We start from the raw sequence: 15,340 nt of genomic DNA on the forward strand, positions 1-15,340 counted from the left end.
ATTTTTTATTAAAATTCTACTCAATAATTAGTAGTTTTGGTACAATTAATCGGAATCAGAACTTTTGGGGGTATCAGAATCGGTACCGGAATTGGAAACATTTGTGCATATGTTTTTATGCCAAAAATGATTCCTTTAATTGCCTTATTTATTTGATTTTGTTTAAAACAAAATCTTCCACTGCTCATAGTAATGATAAAATAATGAATATTTATTGATTTTAAACAACCAGTAATGCTAAAATCTATAGATCATTCCCCACAAGTGTGTTTTTACACTTGAGAAAATATATGCACATTTAACAGTTGTTTTTAGATGTTTTTATCTAGATCTATAAAAATAACAACTCTATAGTTAAATATTTAGAGATTTATGAAGAATCGGAATCAGTAATTGTATTGGAATTGGGAATTTAATATAGAATTGGTAATTTTATTGGAATCAAGGAAAATATTGAAATCGTTCAATCACTAATAATTAGTGTACATTAATATTTTTCGTTGATAAGTATATCCATAAGTTTTCCTGTTATTTTATTTTAAACTGACATATTTTGCATGCATTTCAATAAAGATTAACGTCATGTTTGTAAACATGGATTCAAACATAAAAGCAATAATTAAAAAATAAATGAATGGGTAAAACATTATCAATAGCGTTGGAAATTATTTTAATAATCAAAACGATTTTGTTTTAACTACGCATTGGTGATTGAGAAATGACAAAATTAAAAAAGACAAATTTCTTGAATAAGGAAAACATTATTAAAAACAAACCTGCAGAACAGCTCATCTACTACTATTTAACACAAATTAACAACGCTTAAAAACACCACAAATCATTTTGACTAAAACTAATTCTAATGCTACGCTATAATTAAAAACTGTTATTTTTAATCTTGCATGAAAATTACTTCTTTTTTTTTTAAATGGTGGACAAAATTAAAGGTGAAACCCATGCGTAAGAATTTTAATCATTTCAAAAAATTGTTTTTGGTGCTTATTTTGTTATAACCAGCTAACGTATTTCCAAACTTCAAGCGTAGCGCTACCAAACATGGTGACAAGGCAAATCAGTTTCTTCACTTTTATGAAGCAATTTATTGAAATTAAATATAAGGAAAGGACATTATTGAAAAATATACAATAAAAATTACCAAAATTATGCATATTAAAACACAATTAGCCTTTATAATAAAATAATTAAAAGAAAATAAAAGGTTTGATTTTATTTGAAATTTTATAAGAAACAAATTTTTATGAAATTATAAAAATAATATTTTTTTGAATTTAAAAAATGAAAGTTTATTTATTTAAATTTATATGTTTATAAAAGTATAAGGATATAAAAAAAACGTAATAAAAAAGATTACATGCACAGGATAGATATAGGCGTGAGAGAAAAAAGCAAAGGAACTGATTTGCCTTATCATTGCTTCCAGTAGCGCTATACCCAAAGTTAGGAAGTACGTTAGCTGACTATAACCACTTATTTATATGGCGGTACATGCGAAATAAGGCAGTTCAAAACGGAATAACAGAAAAATTTGTGGATAAACTTACTTATCAGTTTAAAATATTAGATTATTTATCTCCCTCCCATGGCAAGATGATATGACTCAGAGCTCTACAGACAAACTTATCTTTAGTTGACCTTGGACAACTAGATATTTTCGTCTACTAGCCAAATAGAGAAGTTACTAGCCAAACTGACATGATTTTTAGAATATGACATCTTAGTTCTGTGACGAGTATGTTCATCATAAACATTTTTCTGTGTTTTTTTTTAAGTGTAATTCTAAATATACAACAAATTTTATGTTGATACTTGAAGGTATAAACATTCTAATTTCTTCAGATAATTTTAAAACAGCCTTCGTTTAAAAAAAAAAAAAAAGAATATATTGTTTCTATTAAACTTTTATTGTTTAAATAATTTAACTTTGTTCATTCTATATAAAAAGTTGAAAAGATATTTTTCATTCAGTAGTGAGCTTTGGAAGATTGTCGGTGAAAGAAATACTATCACCAAAAGATAAGCGTTTCATTATTTCTAGTCGCCACTTTGAAAAATCATTTGCAAATGCGACTGTTTCACTCGCAATGTAGAACCCTGTGACTCAAAGGTCGGAAAGTGAGATTTGAAAAGTCAGTGTCCGAGATGAGGAGTGCTCTGGCCTGCAAAACAACACCCAGGCAGCCCTGTTGTCATTCCCTAGTATGGGCGTCTCAGGCAATTAGCAACAAATTAACCCTTTCTCAAAGAGAGACAGGCAAAGTCTGAGAGAGTGGGCCTCCAAGAACTGCACAGGATCAAAGTCATACCTCAGTCAACAGGGAAAAAGTCATTTGAAACATGGCCTAGATTCTCTTGGCTTTAATGACAAGAGAATATGGAAACTTATCAGATAGAATATTAATCTTAATAATTATAAAACTTTGTGGACCATCTAGGTTTGCTTGCTTGCTTGCTTGAATCTTGTCTTTGCCAATTGGATGATTCCATTTTTTAAAAAGGGATTACAGGTGAACTTATGAGTTCACCTGTAATCTATATATACACACACACACATATGGGTATGGGCATGGCTCAAAGGCTGAAGGTGAAGAGTTCTATATTTTGGTTTCGATTATAGCTGATGGCACCAAAGTCGTATATACACTTTTTTTAGTTTTCATCTCACTACTATATATTAGGTTCAATACAATAATTGATAGAAAATTGTCTCTATAATAATAATTATGTAATCTGCATGAATTAAAATATCATTTGCAAGTGTATCTTACGACTGGGCAACGCCAGATGGCTTGCTAGTAAAAAATAAAATTAATTTACTACTTGAAGTCAATCAACTCCGAATCACAAGACGGCATATTAGAAGAAGGGAGATAATCTTCTACGATGTGCTAGTTTGACGCAAGTGTCGTTTGGAGTTTGTGGACCACGAATAGTAAATTCATTTTATCTGTTTATTAAAGTCTACTCGTTTATTTTCTGTGCTTTTTGGTGTACACTAGTATTTTTTCACTGATAAATATATCCGTATGTTTTCCTGTTATTTTATTTTGAAATGCCACATTTCACATGCATCTCAATAAAGATAAAAACCTTTTATCTTTTTTTAAATATAAGACTAATTTCTACAAGGAAACAAATGGGACGATGATAAACAATTCACTACGTTTTATGCTTTCTTTTTTTGTTTTAGAAAGGAACAACATAAGAAGAAGAACAACAGTGAAGTTGGTGGTCACATAGGCAAGAACAACAACGGTAACAAATGACGTAACAACAGCCACAAGGACAACAGGGCAAAATCATGCAAAGAATAAATTCTCACCATACGAATGAGTGTTAGTAACGTTAGGAGCCACTGGGACAGAGGACGATTCATTGTCTGTACTATCACGAAGAATAGTAGTAGTAGTAGGAGGGAGGGTAGTAGAAGTGATGATAGTGGTAGTAGTAGGGCTTTGTGTAGTAGTACTACTAGTAGTACTGGTAGTAGTAGTAGTAGTAGTAGTAGAAGTAGTAGTAGTAGGAGCAGTAGAAGTAGTAGTAGCCGACTGAGGTACCACAGTCGAACTGGAAACGGCCATATCTGCAAAGCATCAAAATATTTGGTCAGGTGATACTAAATAGGAAAAATGGCTAAAAAGATCAGCGTATCATTTTAAATGAATCACCAAACTGTTGAGGGAATTATTTAAGATGAATGAGGAAAGCATCATGGTATTGTGGTAAATGGATGGCGCAAGAAAGTGTGGACATCATTTGAAATAGAACTTTATTTTAACTCAATTACCAAAAATAGGGCAGGGTTTATTCTAAATACATGGAAAAAAATTTCAGGACATTATTTGAAATAGGGCTTAATTTTAATTCAATTACCAAAAAAAAAAAAAGGTTGGGTTTTATTTTAAATACATGGTGGAAATTTTCAGGACCATATTTTAAATAGGGCTTTATTCCAACTCAATTATCAAAAAAGGGTAGGGTTTTATTCTAAATACATGGTGAAAAACTTGAAGACATTATTTGAAATATGGCTTTATTTTAACTGAATCATGAAGAAAAAGTAGGGTTTATTATAAATACATGGCAAAAAAAAATTCAGGATATTATTTAAAATAGAACTTTATTTCAACTGAATTATAAAAAAAGGTAGGGTTTTATTCTAAATACATTGTGAAAGATTTCAGGACATTATTTCAAATAAATAGAATGTCAGGACATTATTCGAAATAGGGTTTTATTTCGACTCAATTGCCAACATTATTTGGACATTATTTGAAATATGAATTACCAAAGTGGGATTTTATTACAAGTTCATCATGAAAAACTTCAGGACATTATTTGAAATATGACTTTATTTTAACTGAATAATGAAAAAAATGGTAATGTTTATTAGAAATACATGGAAAAACTTCAGGGCATTATTTGAAATAGGGCTTTATTTTAACTGAATTACCAAAGGGTAGGGTTTTTATTACAAGTATAACGTGAAAAACTTCAGGACATTATTTCAAATAAATAGAAGGTCAGAATTTTTTTTTAAATATTTCACCTAAAAGTATAGAGCATCATTTGAAATAGATGCCATGAAATCTAGCGCTTTATTTCAATTGAATTACCAAAAATGTGTAGGGTTTTATTCTAAATACATGGCTAAAAACTTCAGGGCATTATTTCAAATAGGGCTTAATTTCAATTGAATTAATATAAAAATGGAGGGTTACATTCTAAATACATGACAAAAAATTTCAAGACATTATTTTAATAAATAAAAGGTCAAAATTTTATTTTAAAGATTTCACCAAAAGAGATTGCACATCATTTGAAATAGATGCCCTGAAATCTAGGGCTTTGTTTCAAATGAAATGTGAAACAGGTTGGAATATTAAGTTCAATAGATTTACTTTAAAAATGTGATCAAGTCATTGTTTCAAAGAAAAGACAAAAATATCAAAGAGGAAACAAAAGCTGAGAATATTATTTAAAAAAAAAAAAATTAAATTAAAAATTTTCAATCTATATTTCTTTTTGTTTAAAGTAAATTTATTATTCATTTATTTTGAATTCTTTGAAGGTACTAAATTATGGCAGAACGAAATAGGGAAAGAACTCTATGGATTTGACAGCAAAATAAAAAAACTAGGAAAAGAAAAAAAATGATTGCAATCTTTTTAATTAAAAATGTGTGAACATTTCCTTTTTGCTTTATTAAACAAAAATATTTTGGTTTTACTTCGTTATTGTAGTGAAAATCGAAAATTGAAATATTAAATTTCAAGTGAAACCAATAGTATCTACTAAATTGTCATGTCGCAGTAATGAAAATATCCAAAAATCATGAAAAACGATAAGGTAGAAAATTAATTATTAATGAAAACAGTTTTCAAAGACAATGAGGGAAAATTGAGTTTTGCTTAATTGGCTAAGCATTTTTAGTTTTCAGAAAATATTTACCTCCCTTTTGTTACTCTCCAGTTTCTTTTCTTGAAAAACTCAGTTTTTGCCATTTATTTTTGAAAACTATTTTTTATTTATAATTCATTTTCTACCTTATCGATTTTCATAATTTTTGGATATGTTCCTTACTGTGACATGACAATTCAGTAGATACCATTGGTTTCACTTAAAATCCAATATTTCAATTTCTGAATTTCACTACAATAACAAAAAAGAGCCAATATTTCTTTCTTATCAGCATTGATGTTGAATTTAAACATCTATTTTTAATGATTTTTCTGTTAATCACTTTTCATTGTAACAACGCATTAATTTAGAATGCTTCAGTGTTAGTCAATCATCGTCATCATCATCTTTACATACTGGCACATGTTGGACAACTTTTAAAAATTGGCTTCCAAATTAACCCATCCCTGTCCAGGTATTTATCCTTTTTCTTTCAATCCATCCTCATCACTTTCACTCATGTTCTCCTTGGCCTTCTCCTGCAAACTGATCACGTTACATCAACTCTACTACATCAACTAACACGAGCAACAGAGCCATACTATCAAAGTCTCCTGTACTGCACACATTTCCCTACACTGTCCAGATTTAATCATTCTCTGAGATCAAACACCTAAGCCTGGTCATGACACACACATAACACATTTATTGTATCATTCTCATATAATTTTTCTCCATGCAACGCATGTCTCCAACCTTCACTGGCCAAGTCTTACTTCCATACATCATCACACTGCATACACATGCCTGATAAACTCTTCATCAACAGTGATAACATTCTACTGGTTAGAAATGTCCCTGAACTTACTCCATCCATTCCTAATTCTTGCAATCATGTTAGCACCTGCACCACGCTGTGAAAATGGATCAATACATTTGTAGCTCAAATATATGTTTATTGGCTGGATATGAATTTTGATTTGAAAATTACCTCATTTGTTCGATGAGTATAAACGCTGTTAGAATTTTAAATAGATATTTTTTATTTTTTGCAATTTAATTCATTCAAATATTGACGATTTAGTGTCTATCTGTAAGCAAAAACCATGTCACTACCAACATCAAAATACTCCTAAGTTTTTAACATCTCATTCGCCAAGATTTTATATTTACCTAATAAAAAAAAATTCCATAGCAAATTCATTTTCATTTTTTATATGATTAAAAATTAATAATTTTTTTATATTAAATTTAAATATAGGACAGAATATTTTATAAAAACTTTGGTGCTTCTATATTATAATAATGAAAAAGGTTGAATTTCAAGTAAGACAAAGGATACGTACGTAATTGTCATGTCGCAAATAGTAAAATATCCAACAATTATGAAAACAATAAGGTAAAAAATTAATTATTCATGAAAAACAGTTTCCGATAAATTTAGATGGAGGAATAAAATTTGTCTGAAATTTTGAATTATGTTCGTCACGTGACGTAAGCAACAGAATTTATCTTCCCTGTCAACTTATCTTTTTCTTAGCAATAGTTATACAGTGATTTCACAAATTTCTTTTTTCATTAATCATTTTTCGCTCTTATAGTTTTTCATAATTTTGGATATGTTACTGTTTGAGACCTGACAATTATATAGGTACCATTTGTTTCACTTGAAATTCAATATTTTTTCGTTATTATAATATAGAAGTGCCAAGACTTTTAATAAAATATTCGATCCTAGAGATTTTTTTTAGATTTTAATTTTTCAAATTCACAAGCAAAGTATAGTACACATAAAAAGATTCAATCTAAGTACATCGATGAAAAAAAAAAATGGGTGCTTGTTAAGATAGAGTCAACAGACTGAATTTTTGAAATATGTCATTTTCAGCAAAAACAATATTACATACTTAATTGTCACGCCAAAAATAGTATTATATCCAAAAATTATAAAAATTGAGTAGAAAGTTATTTATAGTTAAAAATAATTTTTACAAAAAATTGCATTTTTCTTAGATGTTACAAAGTAGACAGTAGGAGTCTAAACACGGGGGGAATAATTCCGAAACGAACATTTTAGATTACTTGTTCATGGCTGCAATATTTGTTGTCTATAGCGACAGACTTTTTTTTTTCTTTTTATTAAAAACACAATAGCAGTTGCTTTAATGAATTTTCATAATTTTTGGATATATTACTATATTAAAACAACATATTCCAAAAATCGATTTGGCGACTCTATCTTAAAAAGCACCAAAAAATGGTTTGAAAAATAATTTTGTATATAAAAAAAAGGTAATATCATTCATTTGACATTTGGCCATACAGATATAAGACACACACACACACATGTGTGACAACACTGACATATCTTCATAAAGATGAAGCATACGACATGAATGAAACTTAATGATAGACAATAAATACACAATCAACCAGACTCTTCGTATGTTGTTATATCGTTTGTTGTTAAATTCCAATTAAAAACATTAGGCAGTGGTCCAGAATTCCCCTTATATAAAAAAACAAAAAAATAATGCAAAAACAAAACATATGTATGTATATTAATATATATATAGGAACACTGCAATACATGTTTTGTTTTTATATATTAATATAGATATGTTTTGTTTTTATATATTAATATTAGTGTTGGGATGATTAATCGGAATTGAGAATTGAGAAAATCAGAACTTTTTAAGGTATCGGAACCGGAGAAAATTGTGCCTACATTCTGATGTCAAAAACGATTCTTGTAATTGTTTATTTGTTTTTTTTTTTAAACTTAATTTTCAATTACTGCTACTAAAGATAAAATGGTAAATGTGTATTGGTTTTAAGCTACAAACAAAATTAAAAAGTATAAATCACCAACACAAGTGTATGTTTACGCTCACAAATCACTTGGATTTTTATGGTAATCTAAAGAAAAACAACTCTATACCTAAATATTTCAGAATCGGTAATTATATAGGAATCAGGAATTTAAAACAGAATCAATAATTGTATTGGAATTGTCCCAACGTTAATATACATATGTTTTGTTCTAAAATTCTATCCAAAAAGATATTCATACATAATAAAAATATAATCTGATAAAAAGATCTTACAAGCTTTATTGTTAATAGAATGCTGTGTAAGCAAACAGTGGCTGTGCTATTGGTGCATACATTCACCCACACCCGCACTAGAAGACCGTTCTTTGTAAAAAAATATGAATTCATTTTTGTTTTTAAATCCATCAAAAATTATTCAATCTATATACTATTAAAGTTATGGGCTTTTGCAGTCTGTTCACACGCTAAAATACAAACATGATTGGTTGATAGAAAAGGAATAGGCAAAGTACACTTTACTAAGGCAGTAGTTTTTACAATATCAATATCCGAGTCTGAATTTTATATAAGCCTAAAGGATTTGATTTTTAAGTGGCTATGTATTTTAAAAATTTAAAGAAATCAACATAATAGAATAACATGAAAAGAAATTCTATTTTTGTCGGTGAATGTTTAACATGCAGTAAACATCTCTGATGTCTGTAATCAGAAAAGCAAGACAAGTGGAGAAAATGTTAGATTTGAAATTAAATGAAAAATGTTAAAGCCAGACAGAAACAAAATATTTTCTGCATTTGATTTTATTGAATGAATGATTTATCTGCTCCATTGGATGCTGAACCACAATTTCTCAGTGATCAACATCCAAAAACAGCAACAAAAAAAAAAAAAAAAATCAGGATTTTTTCCCCTAAATTAAGGATGACCAGACAAATAAAATCCTTCCATTATTAACAGAGTAATATACAGTATTTAAATCAAATTATATATATATATATATATATATATATATATATATATATCAGGTTAAAAGTATTCAAGACTGATAACTAATGAATTTAACGGGGTTATTAAGAGTGCTCAATAAAAGAAAAGCAAGATATATTTTCGTGACACTAGACATGTTTCAGACAAATGATCGGCTAAAACCTGAAGTTCTCGTCAGGCAACTTAATAAATGGTTGCTTTATCAGTCCTCAAATGAAGAAAAAAGAAATGGCTAAATTTACTTAAAATAAAAATTTTTTAAAATATATAAATAGATATGTTTCTAAATTTTTGAAATGAGGATTGGTTATTCGTATTATTTTGATTCTTGGAACCACTGTTCTCAAGAATATATATATATATATATATATATATATATATATATATATATAAAATAAATTTATGTGTAATCACCTTTTTCTTCACCATATTCTCTCTGCTCCACTTTTTTTGTTTTCAAGTAAGATCTTTGACTTACTTGTTGTTTCATCAAATACTTCTGCATGCAAAATCCGATCCCGCATTTTGCTAATTCCTACCCTCTGATGAGAAGGAAAGTATTTCTTTGAAACTCAGCGGATTAAGGACTATCCATTTATCTAGTGTTTCCTTTTCAGATTAAATATGTTTTTAACTCATTTCAAAGTGTTTTTTAACATATTTTATTAACTGTTTGCTCATATATAAACATTATTGGCTACATATGTGTATACATGTTTCAGTTGTGATCTTGTCTGAAATACAGCTCCCTTGGGCTTTTAAATCAACTGTGATTCAGGCATATAGAAAAAAAATTGCGAATTATTTTGATTTTTAAAGAATAGAAAAGCTAGGGAGTAAAGGGAAGGGGAACAGTAGATTGGCAGTACCCGCCTTTTCTCTTCCTCATTTGTTTATTCATATGCTTATATTAATTTAGGCACACATTTCGGCTTTTCTCTCTCTATGCTTTCCTTATTAATTATGTCTCTATCATATTAATTCTATTTATTTATGATACAGTTATAATGGTAAGTGCCCTGTATGATTCACACCCAAGAACTAAGAAACATCAGGTACTTATTTAGAATTAAACCTATTTCCAAAAATTAAATTGTAGAAAGATCTTTATCATTTACATACCCACTAAGGAAAAAAGATGTCATATTTAAAAAATCACAAAAATTGATGAAGTAGTTTTTTTCTATAGAAAATCATTTTTTATGATTTTTAGCAATTTTAATAGTAAATTGTACTCATTACAAAGCTGATTTTGATCTTAATAGTTCTTATTGAGTTGTCTCCCACTTATTTATAAAACATGGCAGATCAAAACATAATGTCTTGCTTTGTTATAAAATTTGATTTTCATAGTCAAAAAAAAAAAATACTTGATCAATTTCCATAAGTTTTGGAATATGACATCTTCGTTCTGTGACGGGTATGTATATCATAAATTTTTTTTAAAAAAGATTTTTGTGTATTTTTTTTAATAGACTTAATTCTAAATAAGCACCAAACTAAATATTCTGGTTTGTAAAAATTAAGATTTTTAACCATTTATGACCTGGTTGAACTAATTCGTTCAGTCGTAAATAAATGAATATAACGCCATAAATAAAATGGGAATTGATTCAAACACGCCTTGTACGTATTAGTTACATATCTAAATAGACGCCAGATACCTCCAGATTGCAACTGTTCATTGCTTACATTCAATATGTTGCCATCTGTCTCAGAGAGTGGAGGATTTTGTTTGTTGTAATAAACACACTTTTTTCAAGCACTATGAATAATAATCAAAGTTTATGAAATGCAAAAATTCTCAGTGATAGTTTAACTATTGAACTTTATAATTTTTCCATTTTGAAGATAATCATAGTATCATTACTATTTAAACTAACTAAAATTAACAATAAATACTTTTTAATCATCTACATCATAATTCAGGTCATAAAGGGTTAAAGGATGTTTTATGGAAACGAGTAGTCTTATTAGTATACAAGCAGAGAAGGTGAAAATAATAGCAGCAGTGGTGATAGCAGTGTTGAAGATGTGTCATTGCAAATGGCTGTCATTCAAATTCAGAAAAACTTGCAAAAAACAAAACACCATCAAAACAAGCTTTGAATTAAAAAACAAAATATTTGAGAATAGCATTCAATACGAATGTATTTATATGAAGTTTTTTTGTTTTTAGGCTTTCATACAAGCTTAAAAGAAAAATCAGCCCAATGTGCTAAATATTAATTGTTGAAGTATCTTGTTGAAAGTTAACCATAAATACAATTTATAAGATTATTAATAACTATCACAAAACAGCCTAGTTTTATAAAAAGCTTAGTTCCCATGCTGGGTAGATTGCCCCAAAATGTTAACCAGCTGAACCCTACTGACCCTTTCTACAAGGCATCTTATTTACATCCCAACTAATGTTGTATTGCTCTACCAACTTAATTCAATCAAATAATAATTAGTTATCATATCCAATCAATTATACAACACGAGCATTATAGTATTAAGTAAATATAGCGGAACTAGACTTTTGCCCATTATATACAGGCAAAAGTAATAACCCATTAATTAAGAATGAATGCTTTATGCCAAACTGATGGTTTAACATCAAATTTATTCCAATTTTTGTATTAAATATTAATCCCTAACTATACATCAAATGAATACCATAATACTTAGTTTGCTACACCTTACTATAACAAAGGTCCATAGAAAATTTCAGCCAGATTATATCATTGGTTTAACAGAAAATTTCTATAGTAAATGTGGTATCATGGTGTGTATATTTGTATATGTGTGTGTATATCTTTATATTTGTACGTATTTGTATATTTGTATACCTGTGATTATCTGTGTATCTATACATATAGCTGTATTCTTGCGTGTGCGTATGTTCTTTTATTTATATATTTACATGTGTATGTCTGTGTTGCTTTCGCACATGTATGTATGTATTTGTATATTTAGTACGTATGTATGTATATGGATGTGTGCCTCAGTATGAGTATGTCTGCATTAGTCAATCCCCCCATCCCTAACTTAAACGCATAACGACACGTAACACTCATAGTAAAATCACACACTGGCCTTTTCTTACCCTGACACGTTCAATATAAGTAGAACCCCCTCAACATCACCCTCTTATACAACTCACAGCCCCAGTAAAATTATGACCCATTTTTATTTTAAACTTACATTCTGTTGTGAAATGTTTTGAATACTCTCCAATAGGTCCTAATGCAATCTTTCCCCTTTCTTTTATCCCGTTTTTTTTTTTTCTATCCTCTTTTTTAGAGAGCTCGCAATTTTTTATAAACTCTTTATGAACTTTTTATACTTTTTTGAAGAGCTCTATTTTTTGTTTTAAATTTCTCTCTTATCTATCCCATTTTTCTTTTTGGCGTCGAGAGGTTCCAGGTTGCCTGATGAAGATTCTTTGAAACAGATGGCTATTTGTAGCGACCATATGTAACTGTTTACTCCCAAATTATATATATATGAAATTTTTAGTAAAATGAGAAACGTGACAGCCAAATTAGAAGTTTTTCTAATCTTATTTTTTGAGAGTTACTTTGAGACGTTGAGTAAAAATACCTATGTACATACAAATATAGAATTCCCTTCAATTTACAATATCTCGTTTATTTTGTGATTATTTTAATAAAATTTAAATGTAAGCAAAAAGTAGTATTCTCTCTTTATACATATATAATTTTTTCGATTGTGCCATTAACAGTTTTTTTTTCTTTTTAGCAGGCTACTTTAAGTTAGGTTATTATTTTCAATGATGGACAATTCATTTTAAGCTAATGGTGTGTGTGATAGTCTGTATCATAAACATAGTCCTATCGTAAAGAAAAAATGAAACCTTTATCTTATTAAATTGTGTTTCTATGTTTACATATGGTTCAAATTTCAGATGTCAAACTATACAAATCATACAATGTAAAAGCTCAATATATAATTATTTTTGAAAATTTTAACCAGAATAATTCAAATTGAAATAATTTGCATAATTTTCAAAAAACAACTGAAGCAAAAGCTTTGGACAATTGGTTGGTTAAAACTAGAAATCCTTGTCAGGTGACTTAATAAATAGTTGCTTTCCACCTTTCCACAGAAGAAACCTAAAATCTCATATATATATATATATATATATATATATATATATATATATATATATATATTAACACACACATACAAACTTACATATAAACACACACACTGACATAGTGATCAGATGCAAGACATTCAAAACCAAGAGAAAAAATATTAAAAATATGGATGCTGTTTTTTGAAACATTAAACATTGGCAAAGCAAACAAAAAAAAATAAGAAGAGAACTGTACATACCTGGAACAGTACCTAGAATACAGTTGCGGCCGTTATTCTGACTGGTGTATCCATCCGCACAAACACACATATATGTTGTGTCTGAATGTATCCCCGTCTTGTTATGTGGGTCCGGTAAACAAAGGTGATCACATCCACCATTATTGTCCCCACAATGACTTTTAGCTGTAAAAACATGGAACAAAAGACACAGAGGTGAAAATCAAGATAAATGTAACAACGTTTCAAACACCAATGTTGTGTCATACTGATATACTATATTTTACTCTCAAATTAAAACACTTGAACTTGAAATTAAAACATGTGAACTTCATATTAAAACAACTTAACTCCAAATTATTATTAGCCAGCTGTACATACCAACGTTGCCCAGGATACAGTTTAGTCATTTTATTTTTATATATTTACACATTTTAAATTTAAAAATATAAGAGTTGTCTAACTTGACTATAAATAAAAATGATGGTGCTTCTATATTATAACGAAAAAATATATAATTTCAAGTGAAACAAATGGCATCTAAGTAATTATCAGGTATATAATAGTAACATATCGAAAAATTATGGAAAACGATAAAGTATAAAAATAATTATTAATGAAAAAAGAAATTTGTGAAATCACTGTTACGCTTACTAAAAAAAGAAACAAGTTGACAGGAGAGATAATGAAGTTCTGTTGCTTACGTCATTTGATTAACGTAATTCAAAATATCGGACAACTTTTATACACCATCTAAAATTTATTGAAAACTGTTGTCCATTAATATTTTCTTCTACCTTATCGTTTTCCATAATTTTTGGATATGTTACTATTTGCAACATGGCAATTACGTAGGTACCATCTGTTTTACTTTAAATTCAATATTTTTTGTTATTTATAATTAATAAGAGTTATTTCCCTTGAAACATTGAAAAATACACTCAACCAAAAGAAATTATTTTATATCAGGCAAATTAGAAATTCAAACATTATGATCACTGCAGTTTTGAATGATATAGGACTCTAAGCAATGAAGGGCAAATTTCTTTACAATAGTACACAAAAATTAATAAAAACTTTTCAAAACCTGAAACTGGACTTACAGAAAGGTTGTCGGGTGTTGTGGAAAACGTTAATGCCCATTGGTTCTCGTAATTCCAGCCCAAATTGATGGTAATCTTTTCCGGTGAACTTGTTCACTGAGCCAATAGATTCAGTGTTTCTATCCGTCCAATAAAGTGTATCCTAGAAAAAAATAAACATATACATTTTTGGAATATATATATATATATATATATATATATATATATATATATATATATATATATGTATGTATGTATGTATAAACAAATAAATAATTATGAATTATATAACAATGATTTAATTAGAAAATTATAAAATGCAGAAAAAAATTTAAATATCTTCAATTTTAAACTTATTTTAGAAGAATTCATACTATCTGTTATAAATTAATATCCCTCTGGGGTAAAATTATTTACAAAATGGTTACATGGATAAAAAAAATATGGTATGTTCAGTAACCTTTCAAGCTAATGATTTGTCGACCTAACAACATTTTGTAAATAGGCATTCTAAAATTTATTGAAATTTGGTCCATTTTTGAGTTTGAAATTAAAAATTCATGATCTTAGATTTTTTTTTTGGGGGGGGGGGGGTCTTTTCTCTGATTGTAAAGGTTAGAGTGAGGTTTTCAGGCTTTTGACTGGACGTTCTTCTCATCTTTCTTAAGCATTTTATTTTGTTTTGGAATATTG

General features: G+C 28.5%; 1 protein-coding gene across 4 annotated transcripts in view; it reads right to left on the reverse strand.

The window, feature by feature from the left end:
- LOC145259067 (low-density lipoprotein receptor-related protein 8-like) overlaps positions 1-15,340 on the reverse strand; it is a 116,332-nt gene that overhangs the window by 12,274 nt on the left and 88,718 nt on the right. For 2 of the 4 annotated variants that reach the window (XM_080116694.1, XM_080116693.1), the window contains 3 exons: positions 14,669-14,810; positions 13,587-13,751; positions 3,341-3,601 (listed from right to left, as the gene is read on the reverse strand). In XM_080116694.1, the coding sequence (XP_079972820.1) occupies positions 3,341-3,601; positions 13,587-13,751; positions 14,669-14,810 (568 nt within the window). The remainder of the gene's footprint in view (positions 1-3,340; positions 3,602-13,586; positions 13,752-14,668; positions 14,811-15,340) is intronic. The other 2 variants (XM_080116695.1, XM_080116696.1) reach the window with 1 other exon arrangement.

The sequence above is a fragment of the Euprymna scolopes genome, chromosome 34 (genome assembly GCF_053919585.1).
Source record: "Euprymna scolopes isolate OS-2025 chromosome 34, ASM5391958v1, whole genome shotgun sequence".
Lineage (NCBI taxonomy): Eukaryota > Metazoa > Mollusca > Cephalopoda > Sepiida > Sepiolidae > Euprymna > Euprymna scolopes.